At 40.6% G+C, this 17,469-nt stretch overlaps 1 protein-coding gene across 2 annotated transcripts in view; it reads left to right on the top strand.

The window, feature by feature from the left end:
• The window catches only part of SUFU (SUFU negative regulator of hedgehog signaling), a 112,780-nt gene that overhangs the window by 22,139 nt on the left and 73,172 nt on the right, over nt 1-17,469 (top strand). For both annotated transcript variants that reach the window (XM_082266812.1, XM_082266811.1), the window contains exons 3-5: nt 7,076-7,212; nt 11,865-12,007; nt 15,779-15,864. In XM_082266812.1, coding sequence (XP_082122938.1) covers nt 7,076-7,212; nt 11,865-12,007; nt 15,779-15,864 — 366 coding nt within the window. The remainder of the gene's footprint in view (nt 1-7,075; nt 7,213-11,864; nt 12,008-15,778; nt 15,865-17,469) is intronic.

Genomic DNA, 17,469 nt, shown 5'->3' with positions numbered 1-17,469 from the left:
TGTCCATTGACAGACGTAGCCTCAGTCTTCATTAGCTGAATGGGACGTCCCAAAGCAGTGTAGGCATGAGGGGTGGGAAGAACGCAACCAGGAAGTAACGTAAAATCCGAGGCTAACGTAGCCCACTGGGTAACATGGAGCTCAACAAAAGCTCACCCATGTTAAAGACCGCTAAGAGAAACAAAAAACATTCTCTTACGAAACGGCAGCCTGCAAAACCTTGCGGCCAAAAGAAGCATCTGAAGATGCCAACAAATCCACCTTGTAAAATTTTGTAAAGGTGTGCACAGACGACCAAGTCGCTGCCTTACAATCTTGTAGAACAGAGGCCTGATGGCGAAAAGCCCAAGAGGCACCCAGCGCTCTAGTAGAATGCGCCTTCACAGGGAAAGGAGGAACCTGACCCTTGAGAGAATAAGCCTGAACAACCGTCTGCCTGATCCACCTTGAAATAGTTGCAGCAGATGCAGCCAAACCGTCCGTAAGGACAAAGAGTCAGATTTTCTAAAGGACTCCGTAACCATCGGATAAAACTGATCGACCGAACCACATCCAAAGAGTGCAAGGCAAGTTCTTTGGGATACTTGGGACATATGGAAGGAAACACGATATCTTCATTAAGCTGACAATCCGACACCACCTTAGAGAGAAAAGACAGATTAGATTGAATAACCATTTTATCCCTGTGGACCACCAAATAAGGTGACTGACAGGACAGCGCCGCCAATTCAGATACTCTGTGAGCAGAAGTAATAGCCATCAGGAATACAACCTTCTGTGACATGGAAAGCTGAGAAATCTCCCTAATGCTCTTAAAAGGAGGCCTCAGGTGTGAATGGGGAGCAGGTGTGTTAAATTTGGTGTTATCGGTCTCTCTCTCTCTCTCTCATACTGGTCACTGGAAGTTCAACATGGCAAAGAACTCTGAGGATCTGAAAAAAAGAATTCTTGCTCTACATGAAGATGGCATAGGCTATAAGATTGTCAAGACCCTGAAACTGAGCTGCAGCACAGTTGCCAAGACCATACGGCGGTTTAAAAGGACAGGCTTGATGCAACCAGGTGAGGAGTACAAAAACAAGTGTCTTGCCTACAGTCAAGCATGGTGGTGGGAGTGTCGTGGTCTGGGGCTGCATGAGTGCTGCCGGCACTGGGGGAACTACAGAAGATTACGTGTCCCAGAAGATTACGTGTCTACGAAGAACTACGTGTCCCAGAAGATTGCAGGGAGGGAGGGGGAGAGGAGAACTTCCGCTCAGGGCGCCGCGGCGCTCCGAGCGGAAGTGGGAGCGGGTACCTGTCAAAACTAGGTACCCACTCCCCCCCCCCCCCCAAAAATGACATGCCAAATGTGGCATGTCGGGGGGTCAGGACTCCCTAAAGCGGAAGTTCCACTTTTGGGTGGAACTCTGCTTTAATGTTCTTTCTCCATTTTGAGTCACGCTGTATCCAGAAACGAAACCCTAACTGCAGAGGTACTGTACACTACAAAGCTTATCATTTATTTTAATAAAAATATGCTGGGTGTGACATGGATTTTCTTAACATGTATACATAGACATTTCATGAAACATTAGGTCATGAATATTTACGTGAAGTCATGGAAAAGTTATAGAATTTTATTGGTAAAAATGTGTATGAACCCTGAAAAGCCATTTTGTCTTGTGATGTACTCCAAGAAAAAGGATTTTACAGGTAGACCAAAAATGTCATTTGTTTCAATTTATCAACACACAATAGATCTTGAAAATCTTTTTTTTTTTTTTTTAACGGGGCAATGCAGCATTTTCTGCTACTTTTGCATGTGCCTGTTAAATGGGTCCCTTCAGAATGCATCAAAAACACACAACCTAGCATTTGCATTTTCCAAACTTAACATGATGTGCAGCTGACCATAAATGCATCTAGCACCTTTTGGGAGAGTCTTTTATGTTAAACATTTTATTCTGCATTGTTGATGGTGCTGCTGAAGAGAGTTGCCCTTGTTTAACATGTGAGAGAGTATTTAATCAATAAATCAGGAACAGAGGGGATGGGGAGGGGGCACCACTGGAGAGCTGCTGTCTGTGTGCTGGAGGCAGACCTCCCCTGAAGAAATAACTAACATATGGAAACCTTTTCCTACAGTGTATTTGGTTTCAGATTGTGATTTGTTTGAGCTAGTTAACACCATCAATAACACAGGAACACTGAGGCCACCAACCAAGCACGGCTGGCTTTATATATTCAGCAGCAAACTCTAATCTCTGAGTATAACAGATTCTCCGTTTTATACACCAGGCACATTTGTCTTCTGATCAGATTCACAAATGTTGGGTTATTTCATTATTAAATGTACTCTAGGCCTGTACAACCCCCCCCCCCCCCCCCCATTTCAGTTAGTTATCAGCTACATAGTCCTGTAGTGGTTTAATTTAAAAAAGTTTCTGGGTCAGATTTTCCATGGACAGTTCTTTAGGATAATGTATGATTACAGGAAGTCCCAAGTTATGAACATTCGAGATATGACCAGGGAGTAACATGAAGTTATAGGAGTGAATTCCCCTTCATAGGGGTCGATTTCCTCTAAGGGTTATCATGGGGGGGAAAAAGGTGTCCCCACTGAAGGTTTATCACCAATCCTCCTATCCACAACAACCCAAAATGTTCAAAATCCAGTTGTCACAAGGACCGAAATTAAGGTTAAACCTTATGAGCAGGAGCATGGACAGCAAAACAAACATAACATAAATCCCTGTGCTATCCAAAAAAAAAAATTAAAATTACTTTTTGGCTTGAGTTGCACTTAGATATAGATATATATATATATATATATATATATATATATATATATATATATATATATATATATATATATATATATATATATATATATATCTCTATCTCTATTCCAATTTGCATACAAATTCCACTTAAGAACAAACCTTCAGACCCTTTCTTGTTCGTAACTTGGGGACTGCGTATATCCTCTTATCTCCTCTACATTCCATTCAGAAAGTATTTTTTTCAATTGTATGTTGCAGCCTGATACTACAGTTGTATGTATGTGTATATGTATATATATATATATATATATATATATATATATATATATATATATATATATATATATATATATATATATATATATATATATATGTATGTGTATATATATATATGTATGTGTATATGTATATATATATATATATATATATATATATATATATATGTATGTATGTGTGTATATATATATATATATATATATATATATATATATATATATGTATGTGTGTGTATATATATATATATATATATATATATATATATATATATATATATATATATGTATGTATGTATGTGTGTATATATATATATATATATATATATATATATATATATATATATATATATATATGTATGTATGTATGTGTGTATATATATACATACAATTGAAAAAAATACTTTCTGAATGGAATGTAGAGGAGATAAGAGGATATACGCAGTCCCCAAGTTACGAACAAGAAAGGGTCTGAAGGTTTGTTCTTAAGTGGAATTTGTATGCAAATTGGAATAGAGATAGATAGATATATATATTTTTTTTTTTATTTTTTCTCCTTATCCTACTTTCAGTACCCCATAAATGACAAAGTGAAAATAGAGTTTTAGAAATATTTGCACATTTATGAAAAATGATAAACTGAAATATCACCTTGGAGTAAGTATTTATACCCTTTGTAACAAAACATTTGAAATTTTAGTTTAGATGCCTCCTATTTCTCTTGATCATTGCGGAGATGTTTCTAAACCCTGGTTGAAATCCACCTGTGGTAAATTAAATTGATTGGACATGATTTGGAAAGGTACACCCCTCTTAAAGGCCTCACAGCTGACAATGCATACTGTATCATGGCAAAAGAACTGCCTGCAGAGTTCAGAGACCAGATTATTGCAAGGCACAGATCTGCAGAAGGCTACAAAAACATTTCTGTTGAACTGAAGTTTCCCAATAGCACAGTGGCCTCCATAATTCTCAAAGGGAAGAAGCTTGGCACAACCAGGACTCTTTCAAAAGCTTGTTGCCTGACCAAACTGAACAATTGGGGGAGAAGGGCCTTAGTAAGAGAGGTGACCAAGAATCCAATTGTCACTCTGAGTTCCATAGATCCTGTGTGGAGATAGGACAATGTTCCAGAAGGACAACAATCACTGCTGCCCTCCACCAATCTGGACTTCATGGCTAGTGACAAGACAAAAGCCTCTCCCCTCCTTGCAAAAAACAGCAAAGTCGCTTAGAAATTGCGCACACACTGAAACTGTGGAAAAAATTGAGCAAATGTAGAGATGCTAATGGTGGCCAATCCTGGTTGTATTCTTATATAAACACAAGCCATGTCATGTACCTGGTCAGAGGCCGAAGTGCTGAGAGGGCTTCCCTTGCAGCTGAGTGTAGGGCACTCCTGAAGGTGGTAACAGCGAGTGCTATGCCCAAAGAAGTGGGGGTTGCCAGCTGCGAGGGGCTGAAGTAATGAGATGTCTGCTGGATGAGCAGGATGCACTGCTGGGCAGGAGTCCCTCAGATGTTCCAGATGAGACTGGGGAAAAAGCCGGAAGCAGAGTCAGGAGCCAGGCCAGTAGTCCTACATGGAATATCAGTAAGCAAGCAGAGTCAGGAGGAAGCCGGGGTCTTACACTGGTAAACTGGCAGCAGCGGAGTCCAAAGAGCAAGTCAAGTCATACACCCATCAGCAGGCAGAAAGCTGGTCAATGAAACAAGCCCAGGGTAGCAGCCAGGGATGGAGATAAGACTGCTCAAAGGCAAGCAGGGTCGGTAACAGGAAATCCAACAACAAACAGGAACTCTGGAACACAGAGGGGAGCTGAAGATCATCCAGCAACTAGTGGCTGATGCTACTGGCTTTATGTAGGGCACTGGAGGCAAGAACCAGTCACGAATTGCGTGCGGTTTGGCACAAGTGTGTGCACACTTGCACTTCTGTTTTAGCGACCGTTCCTGTGTGCGCATGTGCATTCGCAAATTCTTGTGTGCCAATCTGCACTACCGTTGGGCATTAGTAGATGTGCGAGTTCTTCTGCGAACCGATCTCTGACAAGCAATCACATACGTTTACACCTGCATATATATGTGCTAAATAGCAGTGGCCCTAAAACTGCTTTTTTGATACAAATATTTCATTGGTATGTCTTTTTGATAGAAGTAGTGGTGGTGTGGGGTTTGACGGCAGAGTATTCTGTCTTTCTGTGTGTTCCCCCTCCCCCTTCATCTCCTAATGTGACCACACACATTGCTCCTTAAACCAGCTCTTGAGCTTTAGAGATGGGTATATATTGGTACAGCATAAAGTGGTCTGTCCTTGGGGGGCCTTTATTATTGTCACTAGAGGGGAAGAACATTTATATTGTGTAAATAACCTCTACAAGTGTTCACTGGATTGTGAACATTTTGTTTGCAGGCCTTTTTGTTATGCAAAATTATGTACCCAGTTTAGCAAGGGTGGACAAACTGATATTTCAAAAGTTAGTGTGTTGAATCTATGAGCCAGTAGGAGCGTGGAAAAGTTATAACAAGAGCATTAAACATGCAATGAAAAAAATTATTCTACCACATGCATTAATTATGTCTCCTACATCAAGTACCCATCAAATGTGTAAATAATAAAGTTCATATGTAGACAGTAATGATCAATAATGTGAAATCCTCCACCGTACTGTCTTTGCCTCCACTACCCATGAAGAGTGCAAACTCACCAGACCCAGTTGCTGTCCAAGATATAGAACAGTAAATCTTGTTCGGTACTTAATGATCCTCTTATTTTACACATGCAGTATTGTTAACAGGATCCAACAGGTATAAACTTTCTCCAGGGCACTTCACATGGACATCAGAGGAAATGCTCTCGCTCATCCAATCAAAAAACAATCACACATACTGCAACTGACAGCCAAGTGGCGTAGGACAGCAGGCTTCGCCCCCTATACACGTTGCATCACACATTGACTTCCTCAGTATAGGTACCTACTGGCCTCCTTTCTCCAGTATGCTTTCTTGACCACTGCATGGCAGAGGAATTTTGTACTAAGGCAAGGCAGCACAGACTAGTTTCCCCATCAGGTCATCCTAACTTTTCATTGTCTGAGCGTGGCATTGGGTGTATCCATAGTCACTATTCAGTCCAATAACCGCTTTTGAGTCTGCCCACTGGGGTGTGCTAGTCTGAGTTCCCCCTTCAGGCTCTGCCTACCCAGCTGGTTCAACAGCCATGATTTTGAGCTGTGAAGTGTACACAGAGCCTGATGGGGGAACTCTAACAGAGTAGCCCCCCTAATCAGTTCCGCCTTTCCTGTGATTGACAACCAGTTTTAAATTTAACGTCAAATCTCATTTTAGTTTTTCCCAGTCTTTTGACTAAAATGCCATTTTTAGTTTTAGTCGTATTTTAGTCAACTAAAACCTTCAGTACCCGTGTTAATTTCTTCAACAAAATTTACACTGAGAGTTGGCAGAGGGTGGATTCCAAAGCCAATGTTCGATTAAATGTCAGATATGGAATCTGCATTCTGCCATCTGCTGTCAATCGCAGGCAAGGCTGACCTGTTGTCTCTAATACTAGTCTCTTAAGTCCCCTATCAGGCTCCGACCGCTGTGCTTAACCTGCGCCGTTGCAAGGTTGTGGACGGCCTTCATCCTAGCAACCAACAAAGTAAATGTAAAACACATTCAAACATATTAAAGTAAGGAACACATAATTGCCCAGTCCCCACCCTGGTAGCCAACTTGGATTTGATCTTGCTGCTAGTTTGCTTATGTACAAATTGGCGGGACATCTTTTAGAGTCTGTCACAGCCATGGTAACAGTCTTTTTAAAACTGGAGTTTTTAAGAACTACGTGAATCTGGCTCGGGTGGCAAAACTGGCGCAAGTCTCCCATATTAAATGGGTCTTGCCACCAGAAAAGTGACGTTACTACTTTATTGAATGTCCCTGATTTTCTGTTAACGTTACTTGTTGTAAGCTACATTTACAAGATTTTCTAGTGGGCACCTTCCATTTTCTAATTTGCAATGTTTGTTTTTATAGATACACGGGAGTTGATGGACCTAGTGGCTTTGGCTTTGAACTCTCCTTCAGACTTAAAAGGGAACCTGAGGAATCTGCACCACCAACATGGCCAGCAGAGCTGATGCAGGGGCTTGCTAGATATGTTTTTCAGTCAGGTAAATGCATTTTTAGTTATAGGTATTGTTATATACACACATACTGTGTGTGTGTATACATACATACATACATACGTACGTACGTACAGACCAAAAGTTTGGACACACCTTCTCATTGAAAGAGTTTTCTTTATTTTCATGACTATGAAAATTGTAGAGTCACACTTCAAGAGGTAGTCACCTGAAATGGTCTTACAACAGTCTTGAAGGAGTTCCCAGAGATGCTTAGCACTTGTTGGCCCTTTTGCCTTAACTCTTCGGTCCAGCTCACCCCAAACCATCTCGATTGGGTTCAGGTCCGGTGACTGTGGAGGCCAGGTCATCTGGCGCAGCACCCCATCACTCTCCTTCTTGGTCAAATAGCCCTTAAACAGCCTGGAGGTGTTTGGGGTCATTGTCCTGTTGAAAAATAAATGATGGTCCAACTAAACGCAAACTGGATGGAATAGCATGCCGCTGCAAGATGCTGTGGTAGCCATGCTGGTTCAGTATGCCTTCAATTTTGAATAAATCCCCAACAGTGTCACCAGCAAAGCACCCCCACACCATCACACCTCCTCCTCCATGCTTCACGGTGGGAACCAGGCATGTAGAGTCTAGGGCTGCAACTAACGATTATTTTCATAATCGATTAGTTGGCCGATTTATTATTTCGATTAATCGACTAATCGGATAAAAACCTAAAAAAAAGAAAAAAAAAAAAAAAAAGAAAAAAAAAGGTTAGTGTGTAATTTAGTTAATATTCTTGAATATCTATATGCAGTGGTAAATATAAATATTCAGCTATATAGTTGGATATTTAATCCACTCTGAGACAGATATATGTATTATTAGAGGTTTAAATGTTACAGTATACATAGACTCAGAGATCAATATTTTTAAAAGACCTAAAACACTGTTTTGCTAATTTTCAGACTGGATTGGTATACAATATTCATGACAGACTCCCTTATTAATAGACAGGTAGTTTGATACAAGCTCCCTGCACCTGCTGTCACTTATGCTGGCCATACACAAACTACATTTTTTTAGAAAATTCTAAAAAACATTCATCCGATTTTTCTAACCATTAGTGAGGGTCTATTCGGTGTTCGTTGTTAACCACAGTGACAGGAAAATTTCAAGGAGGAGGAGAATAGAAAACTTCTCGATCGAATCTTCAAATATTGTATGTGGTTTTTGCTCAGAAGTTATATTCATTTTAAAATTGAATGTTGAAAGCAAGTGGAATTTTCAAACACTTGTCCATTGAATGAATATACAAATAATATTTGTACAAATATAGATGCAAATATTTTTGTACAAAAATCGAATACATGTATGGGCAGCAGAGGACATTTAGTAGCAGCAGCATGCTTTTTTTTATCATCACCTGTCATGATGGGGTTAAAAAAAAAAAAATAGCATTTTATAGTAAAAAAAAAAACGGCAGATATCGCTACTGTAATATAATTTCTAAGGTGAAACAAGTATTATATCTTGTATCATGTGTATGTATATAAAAAATTTTCCCAGAAGTCGGATATGCAGGATATTGTAACTGGGAGTGGAGGGGGAAAATAACATTTTTATATTAAAGTAGTACTAAAAGCTGTTTTTTTCATGGATATAATAATTTTGAATATAATGCACAATACTAGTAAACTTTTACTTTAAACGTAATTGTAATGGCCTATATCACCTCCTAGTCTATCGGCCTCCACCTTCTCTGGGTTCAGATGCTCATCTTCCCTGCACAGAGCCCTTAAAGTGATTGTAAACTTTTTTCTTTTTTTTTTTCTTTTTAACAATCTTGTCATACTTACCCTCTCTGTGTAATGATTTTGCACAGAGCAGCGCTGATTCTCCTCTTCTGCCCTTAACACCCCCCCCCCCCACAGCACTTCTGGCTCCTCCTGCCTTCAAAGTGCCCCTATAGGAAGCAGCAAAGTATAGTACTGTATAGACTGAGTGTCCCTATAGCAAGGTAAAAAAAAACCTCTGCCTTTAGAATCACTTGGTTCCTTCTCTTGCCCAGGACTACATTTCCCATGAGGCATTGCTCCTCACACATACACAAGTTCTCTGCCATCTACATACATGTATGGGTGGTGTACTGAGCTGTATGTGCGTTGCACTGTATTTTCTGATATGTAAACAAACAATGCATTCTGTATGCAGGACAACTAATCGGCTGACCGATTAATCGATTACGAAAATAGTTGACAACTATTTTCATAATCGATTAGTTGTCGATTAATCGATTAGTTGTTTCAGCCCTAGTAGAGTCCATCCGTTCACCTTTTCTGCGTCGCACAAAGACACGGTGGTTGGAACCAAAGATCTCAAATTTGCACTCATCAGACCAAAGCACAGATTTCCACTGGTCTGATGTCCATTCATTGTGTTCTTTAGCCCAAACAAATCTCTTCTGCTTGTTGCCTTTCTTTAGCAGTGTTTTCCTATCAGATATTCTACCATGAAGGCCTGATTCACACAGTCTCCTCTTAACAGTTGTTCTAGAGATGTGTCTGCTGCTAGAACTCCGTGTGCCATTGACCTGGTCTCTAATCTGAGCTGCTGTTAACCTGCGATTTCTGAGGCTGGTGACTCGAATGAACTTATCCTCCGCAGCAGAGGTGACTCTTGGTCTTCCTTACCTGGGGCGGTCCGCATGTGAGCCAGTTTCTTTGTAGCGCTTGATGGTTTTTGTGACTGCACTTGGGGACACTTTCAAAGTTTTCCCAATTTTTCGGACTGACTGACCTTCATTTCTTAAAGTAATGATGGCCACTCGTTTTCTTGTACTTAGCTGCTTTTTTCTTGCCATAATACAAATTCTAACAGTCTATTCAGTAGGACTATCAGCTGTGTATCCACCTGACTTCTGCACAACACAACTGATGGTCCCAAACCCATTTATAAGGCAAGAAATCACACTTATTAAACCAACCTGACAGGGCACACCTGTGAAGTGAAAACCATTTCAGGTGACTACCTCTTGTGACTACCAGTCCAAACTTTTGGTCTGTACTGTGTGTGTGTGTGTGTGTGTATATGTATGTATGTATGTGTGTGTGTGTGTGTATATATGTATATATATATATATATATATATATATATATATATATATATATATATATATATATATATATATATATATATATATATATATATATATATATATATAGAGATAGAGATAGAGATGTGTGTGTATAGTGATATATAGATATATAGATATATATAATATAGATATATATCACTATATACACACACACACCTTCCTTTTTTTTTTTTTTTTTTTTTTTTTTTTTTTACGTAATTGAATTTTTAAAAAGAAGATTTTACTATTAAGTGTACCTGTCACCTATTCACTGCAGGCAGTTATGTTATGGGCTTAACCAACATTAAGCTTGTCATTATATTACAGGGTTTTGCCATTGCCTCGTCCTGCACCAGTGATTTTGTTTCGTGGTGAAATCGTATTGGTCTACTCTAGTAAATGCTGCCTTGATAGAGCAATAGCTAAAAGGTCCTTAATCTTAAACTGTGACCTTATTTCAGGTGTCTGATGTTGTAGAAGTCAGATAGAGAAAAGGGTCTCAAAGGCAAGTGAAGAGCGCCCTTGTTTATCTTTTATCAAATAAACAAAACTGTCTAGACCCAATCCTATCCTTTAGAGGAAAACGCTGTAAAAGCAGCCTTTTACAGTATATTGTTCTTATCTATGCTGCGATTTCCATTGACTGCTTATAGGAATATCTTCAGTATGAATCCCAAGTTCAGTATTCAAGGAAGCCTCTGAGAAGAGTCAAATTTTTGACTTTTACTACCTCTACAGTCAGTTTATCCAACCAATGCAGCCCTCAGAACCGGGATATTATTTGTATTTTGGAATTCTACCTCAGCCTTTAAGCTCTATTCTTTTTTTCTTTTTTTGTAAAGCCTGCATTCTTAGTCACATCAAATTTGCAATGGACACCAGCTGATTGGTGTTCCCTCCTGATTATTAGGGCAAGCTGAACTTTTCTGGCTCTTTGTTACTTAATCGAATGTGATAACTGTGACTGGAAACTATTGAGAGTCTAAGGCCATCCCTTGAGTATTTAAACTCCTTGTTGAGCATGAAAGATCTATGTTCTGTTACTAATTAATTGTCCTTTCATAGTGGAGACCATAGCTGCCTAGATTCATGGTGTGGAAGTATTCTAAACTTCAGGCTCTGGTACTTGAGTTTTTTTGCTTAGTTAATTAACTGGTCCCATGAAAGGGCTACCTCCTATGCACCTATTTAGAAATCCACAACTAGAGCATCTGTATACCTTGTGCTCCCAGGCCTCATAGACCTTTTCTCTCCCTCAACCATAAAACCTTTGAGATGCAACAATTTTTTGGCAGCAAAGTTCCTATCGGCCCTTTTTATAAATGCGTGACAAAACATGACCTATGTGTCAGCAGTACTTGATGATAGAGCCAAGAACTGTAGAGCTTTGTTGAAAAAAACGGTTTGACTGTTCTCTTTCTCTGATAACTCAGTCGCTAAAAAGCCCTGGTGCTAGGGGCAACCTCATCACATCTTCCTTTTTAAAACACTGCTAGACAGCTGATTGACTATATAGTAAGACTCTTGGTGGGTGTGTTTTTGTGATAACTTGTTGTATGGCTGATTACAGAAAACACCTTCTGCAGCGGCGATCATGTGTCATGGCACAGTCCACTGGACAACAGTGAGTCTCGTATTCAGCATATGCTTCTGACAGAAGACCCCCAAATGCAGCCAGTGCAGACGCCGTTTGGTGTTGTATCCTTTTTGCAGGTGAGTGCACTACAGGAATAACTGTCAGATATTTGTAGTGATAAATGTGCGCAGGGGAGTGTGCAGGCTGCTAAGTGTAAAGTGAAAAAGTATATTGTGTAAAGCAGGGATCCTCAAACTACGGTCCTCCAGCTGTTGCAGAACTACACGTCCGATGAGGCATTGGAAAACTCTGACATTCACAGACATAAGGCATGATGCGAATGGTAGTTCCTGAACAACTGGAGGGCCAAAGTTTGAAGACCCTTGGTGTAAAGCATTATGCATGCCAGTATTGACAAACCTACGATTATGTGTTGTGTGTTTTTATAGGACATTTCTAAACACACGTAAATGCTTCTAACTTGTTTTAAAGCTGAACACCAAGGTGGTGCAAACTAACTACAGTCATGGCCAAAAATATTGGCACCCCTGCATTTCTATCAGTTAATGCACCACTTCTGAAAATTGTCAAAATTACAAATGCTTAGGCATTAAGTTTATTTTTTATTTGTATTGGTATGACACAAAGTGGAGAAACAAAAAGCCAAATATGACACATTCAACGCAAAACTCAGAAAATGGATTGGACAAAATTATGATGCACCTGTAATTTGTAATTCAACTCTCCTGTATCAATTAACAGGTGCTGACAATATAGAAATCAGACCGGCAACCAGTTAAAGTGGTGAAAAACAAATCACCTTTCTGTTGTGTCTGTATGCCATACATAGCATTGAAAAGAGAGAGAGAGGAGCAAGGACTTGTCTGAGGATTTGAGAAAAAAATCGCATGGACAAATCTGTTACAAGTCCATCTCAAGAGATCTTAAACACTTCCTTACCAATTCCTTACCGCTGGACGTCATAGGACGTCATTTTTTGTTGGTGATTCGCTGCAAAGTAAGAACAATTATAGCATCTGTTCAGCCGCTTGATCGTTCTAACAGGCGGCAGGAGGGGACATTCCCGCCCTCCCTCTCACCACCCTCCAGAAGGAATCCACCGCTGGCGAAAGTACGCCGTAGAGAAAACCGAGGATCAGATGGTCCCCGGCAGTCTCTATGACTCTCGGAGGCCCAGGCGCGTCATTATGACGTCACGCCCGGCCTGGCAGTTGTCAATACTGCCGTCATCTTGGCTGCATAGCCGAGATCATGTTTGTGCTGTTGTTGTTGTTGTTTTTTTTTTTTTTGTTTTTTTTTTTTATTTTGATTTCAGGCTTTGCAGCCTGTAGGAGAGATCTGAGGTCTTATTGACCCCAGATCTCTCCATAAAGAGGACCTGCCATGCACTATTCCTATTGCAAGGTAAGTGATAAAAAAAAAAATTTAAAGGCGAAATATAAAGACAAAATAAACAATAAAAAAAAAAATATTTAAAGTACCCCCGTCCACATGTGCGCATATGTATGTTATGGCCACATATGTAAACGACGTTCAATCCATGCATGTGAGGTATCGCCGCAAACGTTAGAGCGAGAGCAACAAGTCACGCCCAAGACTCTCTCTGTACATCTAAACTGGTAACCTGTAAAAAAATTTAAAGCACTGCCTATGGAAATTTTTAAATACCAAAGTCTGCCACCATTCCACAAGTGTGCAATTTTAAAGCGTGACATGTTGGGTATCTATTTACTTGACATAACATTATCTTTCACATTATACAAAAAAATTGGGCTAACTTTTTAGTGTTTGTTTTTTTTTATTTTTAATTCATAAAAGTGTTATTTACTTTCCAAAAAAACGCGTTTGAAATATTGCTGCGCAAAAACCGTCTGACAAAAAGTTGCAATGACTGCCATTTTATTCCCTAGGGTCTCTGCTTAAAAAAAAAAAAAATGTTTTGGGGTTCTGAGTAATTTTCTAGCAAAAAAATGATGGTTTTTACATATAGGAACAGAGTGCCAGAATTGGCCCGTTATGGAAGTGGTTAATGTTTCTGTGTCCACTGTGTGCAACTGTCTACAGCCCATGACACTGTAGCTATAATTTCCCTGGATGTGGACAAAGAGAAAAATTGATCAAAGACTGCAATGAAGGATTGTTCGAATGGTGGATCAAGAACCTTGATCAACTTCCAGGCAAACTCAAGCTGACCTTCAGGCACAACTGTCAGCCCGCACTATAGGTTGCCATCTGAATAAAAAGAGACGCTATGGTAGGAGACACATGAGGACCCAACTGCTGACACAAACATAAAAAAGCCACATTGGAGTTTGCCAAAACGTAACAACGAAGGCAAAATCCTTTTGGTAAAATGTGCTGTGGAGACAACACAGAATACAGCTTTTTGGTAAAGCTCATCGTTTTCCTGTTTTCAGAAAAAGAGGCCTTTAAAGAAAATAATACAGTCGAACATGGTGGCAGTTCACTTATTTGTGCATGGCATTATGAAATCTGAAGACTACCAGAAAATTCTCGGGAGCGATATATGACCCAGTGTCAAAAACTTGGGTCTCTGTCAGAGGTCATGGATCTTACAGTAGGACAGTGACCCAAAGGCCCCAGAAATTTTTTAAGGCACAGCGTTGGAAAGTACAGAACTGGGCAGCAATGAGTCCAGATCTAAATCCCATAGAGAACCTGTGGAGAGAACTCAAAACAGCAGTTTGGAAAAGGAACCCGTTCAATCTGAGAGACCTGGATCAGTTGGTAAAAGAAGAGTGGTCCAAAATTCAAAAGAGAGGTGTAAGAAACGCATTGATGGTTACAGGAAGCAATTTGATTTCAGTTTTTTTTTTTTTCTTCCCAAGGGGTGTGCTACCAAATATTAATTTGAGGGTGCCTATTATTTTGTCCAGTGCATTTTTGGAGTTATGTGGAATGTGTCAGATTTGGCTTTTTGTTTCTCCACTTTTGTGTCCTAGCAATACAAACCAAAGAAAAAAAAAAAACATGGACATGCCAAAACATTTAACTGTAACCATTTTCTAGGGGGAAGTGGTGCATTATTTGACAGAAATGCAGGGGTGCCAATATTTTTGGCCATTACTGTATTTCCCTCACTGACCTGTGAGGCCGCTGGATGTGTGGTATAAACTGTATGTAGCTGAGGCTGCATACAGCACTGTGTTCAGGGTGCAAGTGGAGACCTTCCTGTCTCATACCCGGAACCCAGTAGTCTGTCTGAACAGCACTCAGCAATTCATAGATAGCGATGTATTCTAGCAATGAATACAAAGCTTCCTTTTTATTGGCTGGGTCAAAGACTTGCATCACCAGCCTGCTTATCTCACCCAGCCATCAAAAGAAGCTTTGTATTCATTGCTAGAATACATCGCTATCTATGAATTGCTGAGCGCCACTCACTCTATTGTGTTTCGGGTATGAGACAGGAAGGTCTTGGCTCGCACACGGAACACCGTGCGGTATGCTGTATGTAGCCTTAGCTACATACAGTTCATACCGCACATCCAGCGGCCTCACAGGTTAGTGAGGGACATAGTAGTTTTTTTTTTTTTTTTTTTTTGGGCCAGCTTGAACCAAATGAACTATGTAAATTGTAAAAAAAAAGCTGAAGTTCTGCTCTTAATGGTATTCTTACTGTGCGTTTTTTAGCTTTCAGAAGTATACCCAAGTACACACGGGTTGAATGCCAGGCAGCATCAGCCGGTTCATTAAAAACTGGCCGCTATTGGGCCCTTGTTTATGGCAGCTGGTCCGACAGAAGCCGGCCATCGGCATGCGCAAAAAAAAAAACTGGCTCCTAACTTTTTTTTTTTTTTAGCTGGCTCCTAGATTTCAAGCAAATTTGTCAAGCCCTGGTGTAACCTTATATTTTATTATTTTAGATAGTTGGTGTTTGCACTGAAGAATTGCATGCAGCTCAGCAATGGAATGGGCAGGGAATACTAGAACTACTTCGAACACTACCAGTGTAAGTAAGATTGTTTTGCAAGTCTGCAGTTAAGTCAGAACCCACAATTATTTTGTGTGATAATGCTGTTCTAAAACTCCTTGTACATGTTACCATCTAATTGTACAATCTCCTTACCAGCAACTATGTAGTACAGGGGTCTGCTGGATTGGATAAAAAAAAAAAATAGTTTATGTAGTGTCAGCTTTATAAATCTAAAGGAGATTGTAATGTGTAGGGTGAGATTTAAAGATCATAAAGACAAGAATGTTAGTGTTTTTTTTTTTCCTAGTCTTGCAAAGACCTAGAACTGTACATCACATGCACTGCTCATAAATTGTATCCTCAATGTACAATGCTTGCACCAAATTTTAAATAGAAAAAAAATCAGCACTTGGGATAGCCTTTTAATCCTGAAAAGTCCACCATTGTTTAAAGTGGTAGTAAAGTCTTGAGAGCAACATTAAAACTAATTGCTCAGAGACCCCCCCCCCCCTGCAGTTTTAAGTCATAATGTACTATTATACACTGCATGCTAGTACACTTGCAAACAAAGCCCATCCAGAGATGTACTGAGCTTCCATCCTCAACCGGCCCTTCTTGTTTCGTATTTTTGACTGTTTGACTGGGCCGAGGTGACGTCACTGCCACGCATGGGTGCTGGAGTCCCATCACCGCAGCACACAGAAGGCTGTAAAGGTGGTCTGAGCTGTGCATTAGTGGCTCAGATCGCATTACCCGCTGACAGACAGGGGGACATTTATGACAAGACACCTCTATGGTCTCTTCTGTTATAGGTTTTAAGTACTGCCTTTACTACCAATTTTAGCCCAGACTAGCTTCTCCCATAAATTAAGACAGACACAGCTCTTAATGCTTCATGTTTTGTAGAAAGCCCCTTTCTCTTTCGTTTATTGACGGACGCAGCTCCAGAATCTTCTTAACAAATGGGTTATGTTGCCCCCTACAGGAGTAGGACACTAGGCAGGAAAAAGCTTTACCATGCCTATGGGGCAGGGGGTTATACCCTCACTCTGCTTTAGGCATCCAGTTTTTCTTCTGCCTAGTCAGGAGTAATGACCTAGTTCCTTGCTGGGTTCCCTGGTCCCAGATTTTTTTTCCTTTTGTAAATGGTATTTTTTCCTCTTTCCTCTTATTTTGTGTTCCTGTGAGAGGTTACACATAGCCCCACTGGACGGGGGGCTGGCCTGGGAGTTAAACGTCCTGTGAGGAAGCATCTGACCTGGTCCCGGGCCTGAGTCAATGTGCCTCCTTGCCTGCAGCACCCCCATTCCGATGGTGCTGTGGTCTGATTTTAGCGGTGCCCATCCGGTTCCATGGTGTGGTAAGTAGTGTTCCCCCCCCCCCCTCTCCCCTGGTGGTCTTTTGGGGTGGACCCCCGGGTTCATCTTCCTTCCCCCCAGCCCCTCCAAACGGTCACTGTGGGTCTTTCGGCCCCCCTCCCCGGGTGCAGCGGTGAGCTGGCTTTGCCACATGTTCCAGTGGGGGGTTGGCTTTAGTTGCTGCTGGCCAAGCTGCTGCTGCTGACTGAGTTTTTTCCTGGGTCTACCTGCCATCCTGGGGGTTGGTAACTAGGGCAGGGATGACCTCTGAGCTCCCTGCAGC

The sequence above is a fragment of the Pelophylax lessonae genome (genome assembly GCF_965119305.1).
Source record: "Pelophylax lessonae genome assembly, chromosome: 9".
Taxonomy (NCBI): domain Eukaryota; kingdom Metazoa; phylum Chordata; class Amphibia; order Anura; family Ranidae; genus Pelophylax; species Pelophylax lessonae.
This window is presented reverse-complemented; position numbering and strand designations above follow the sequence as displayed.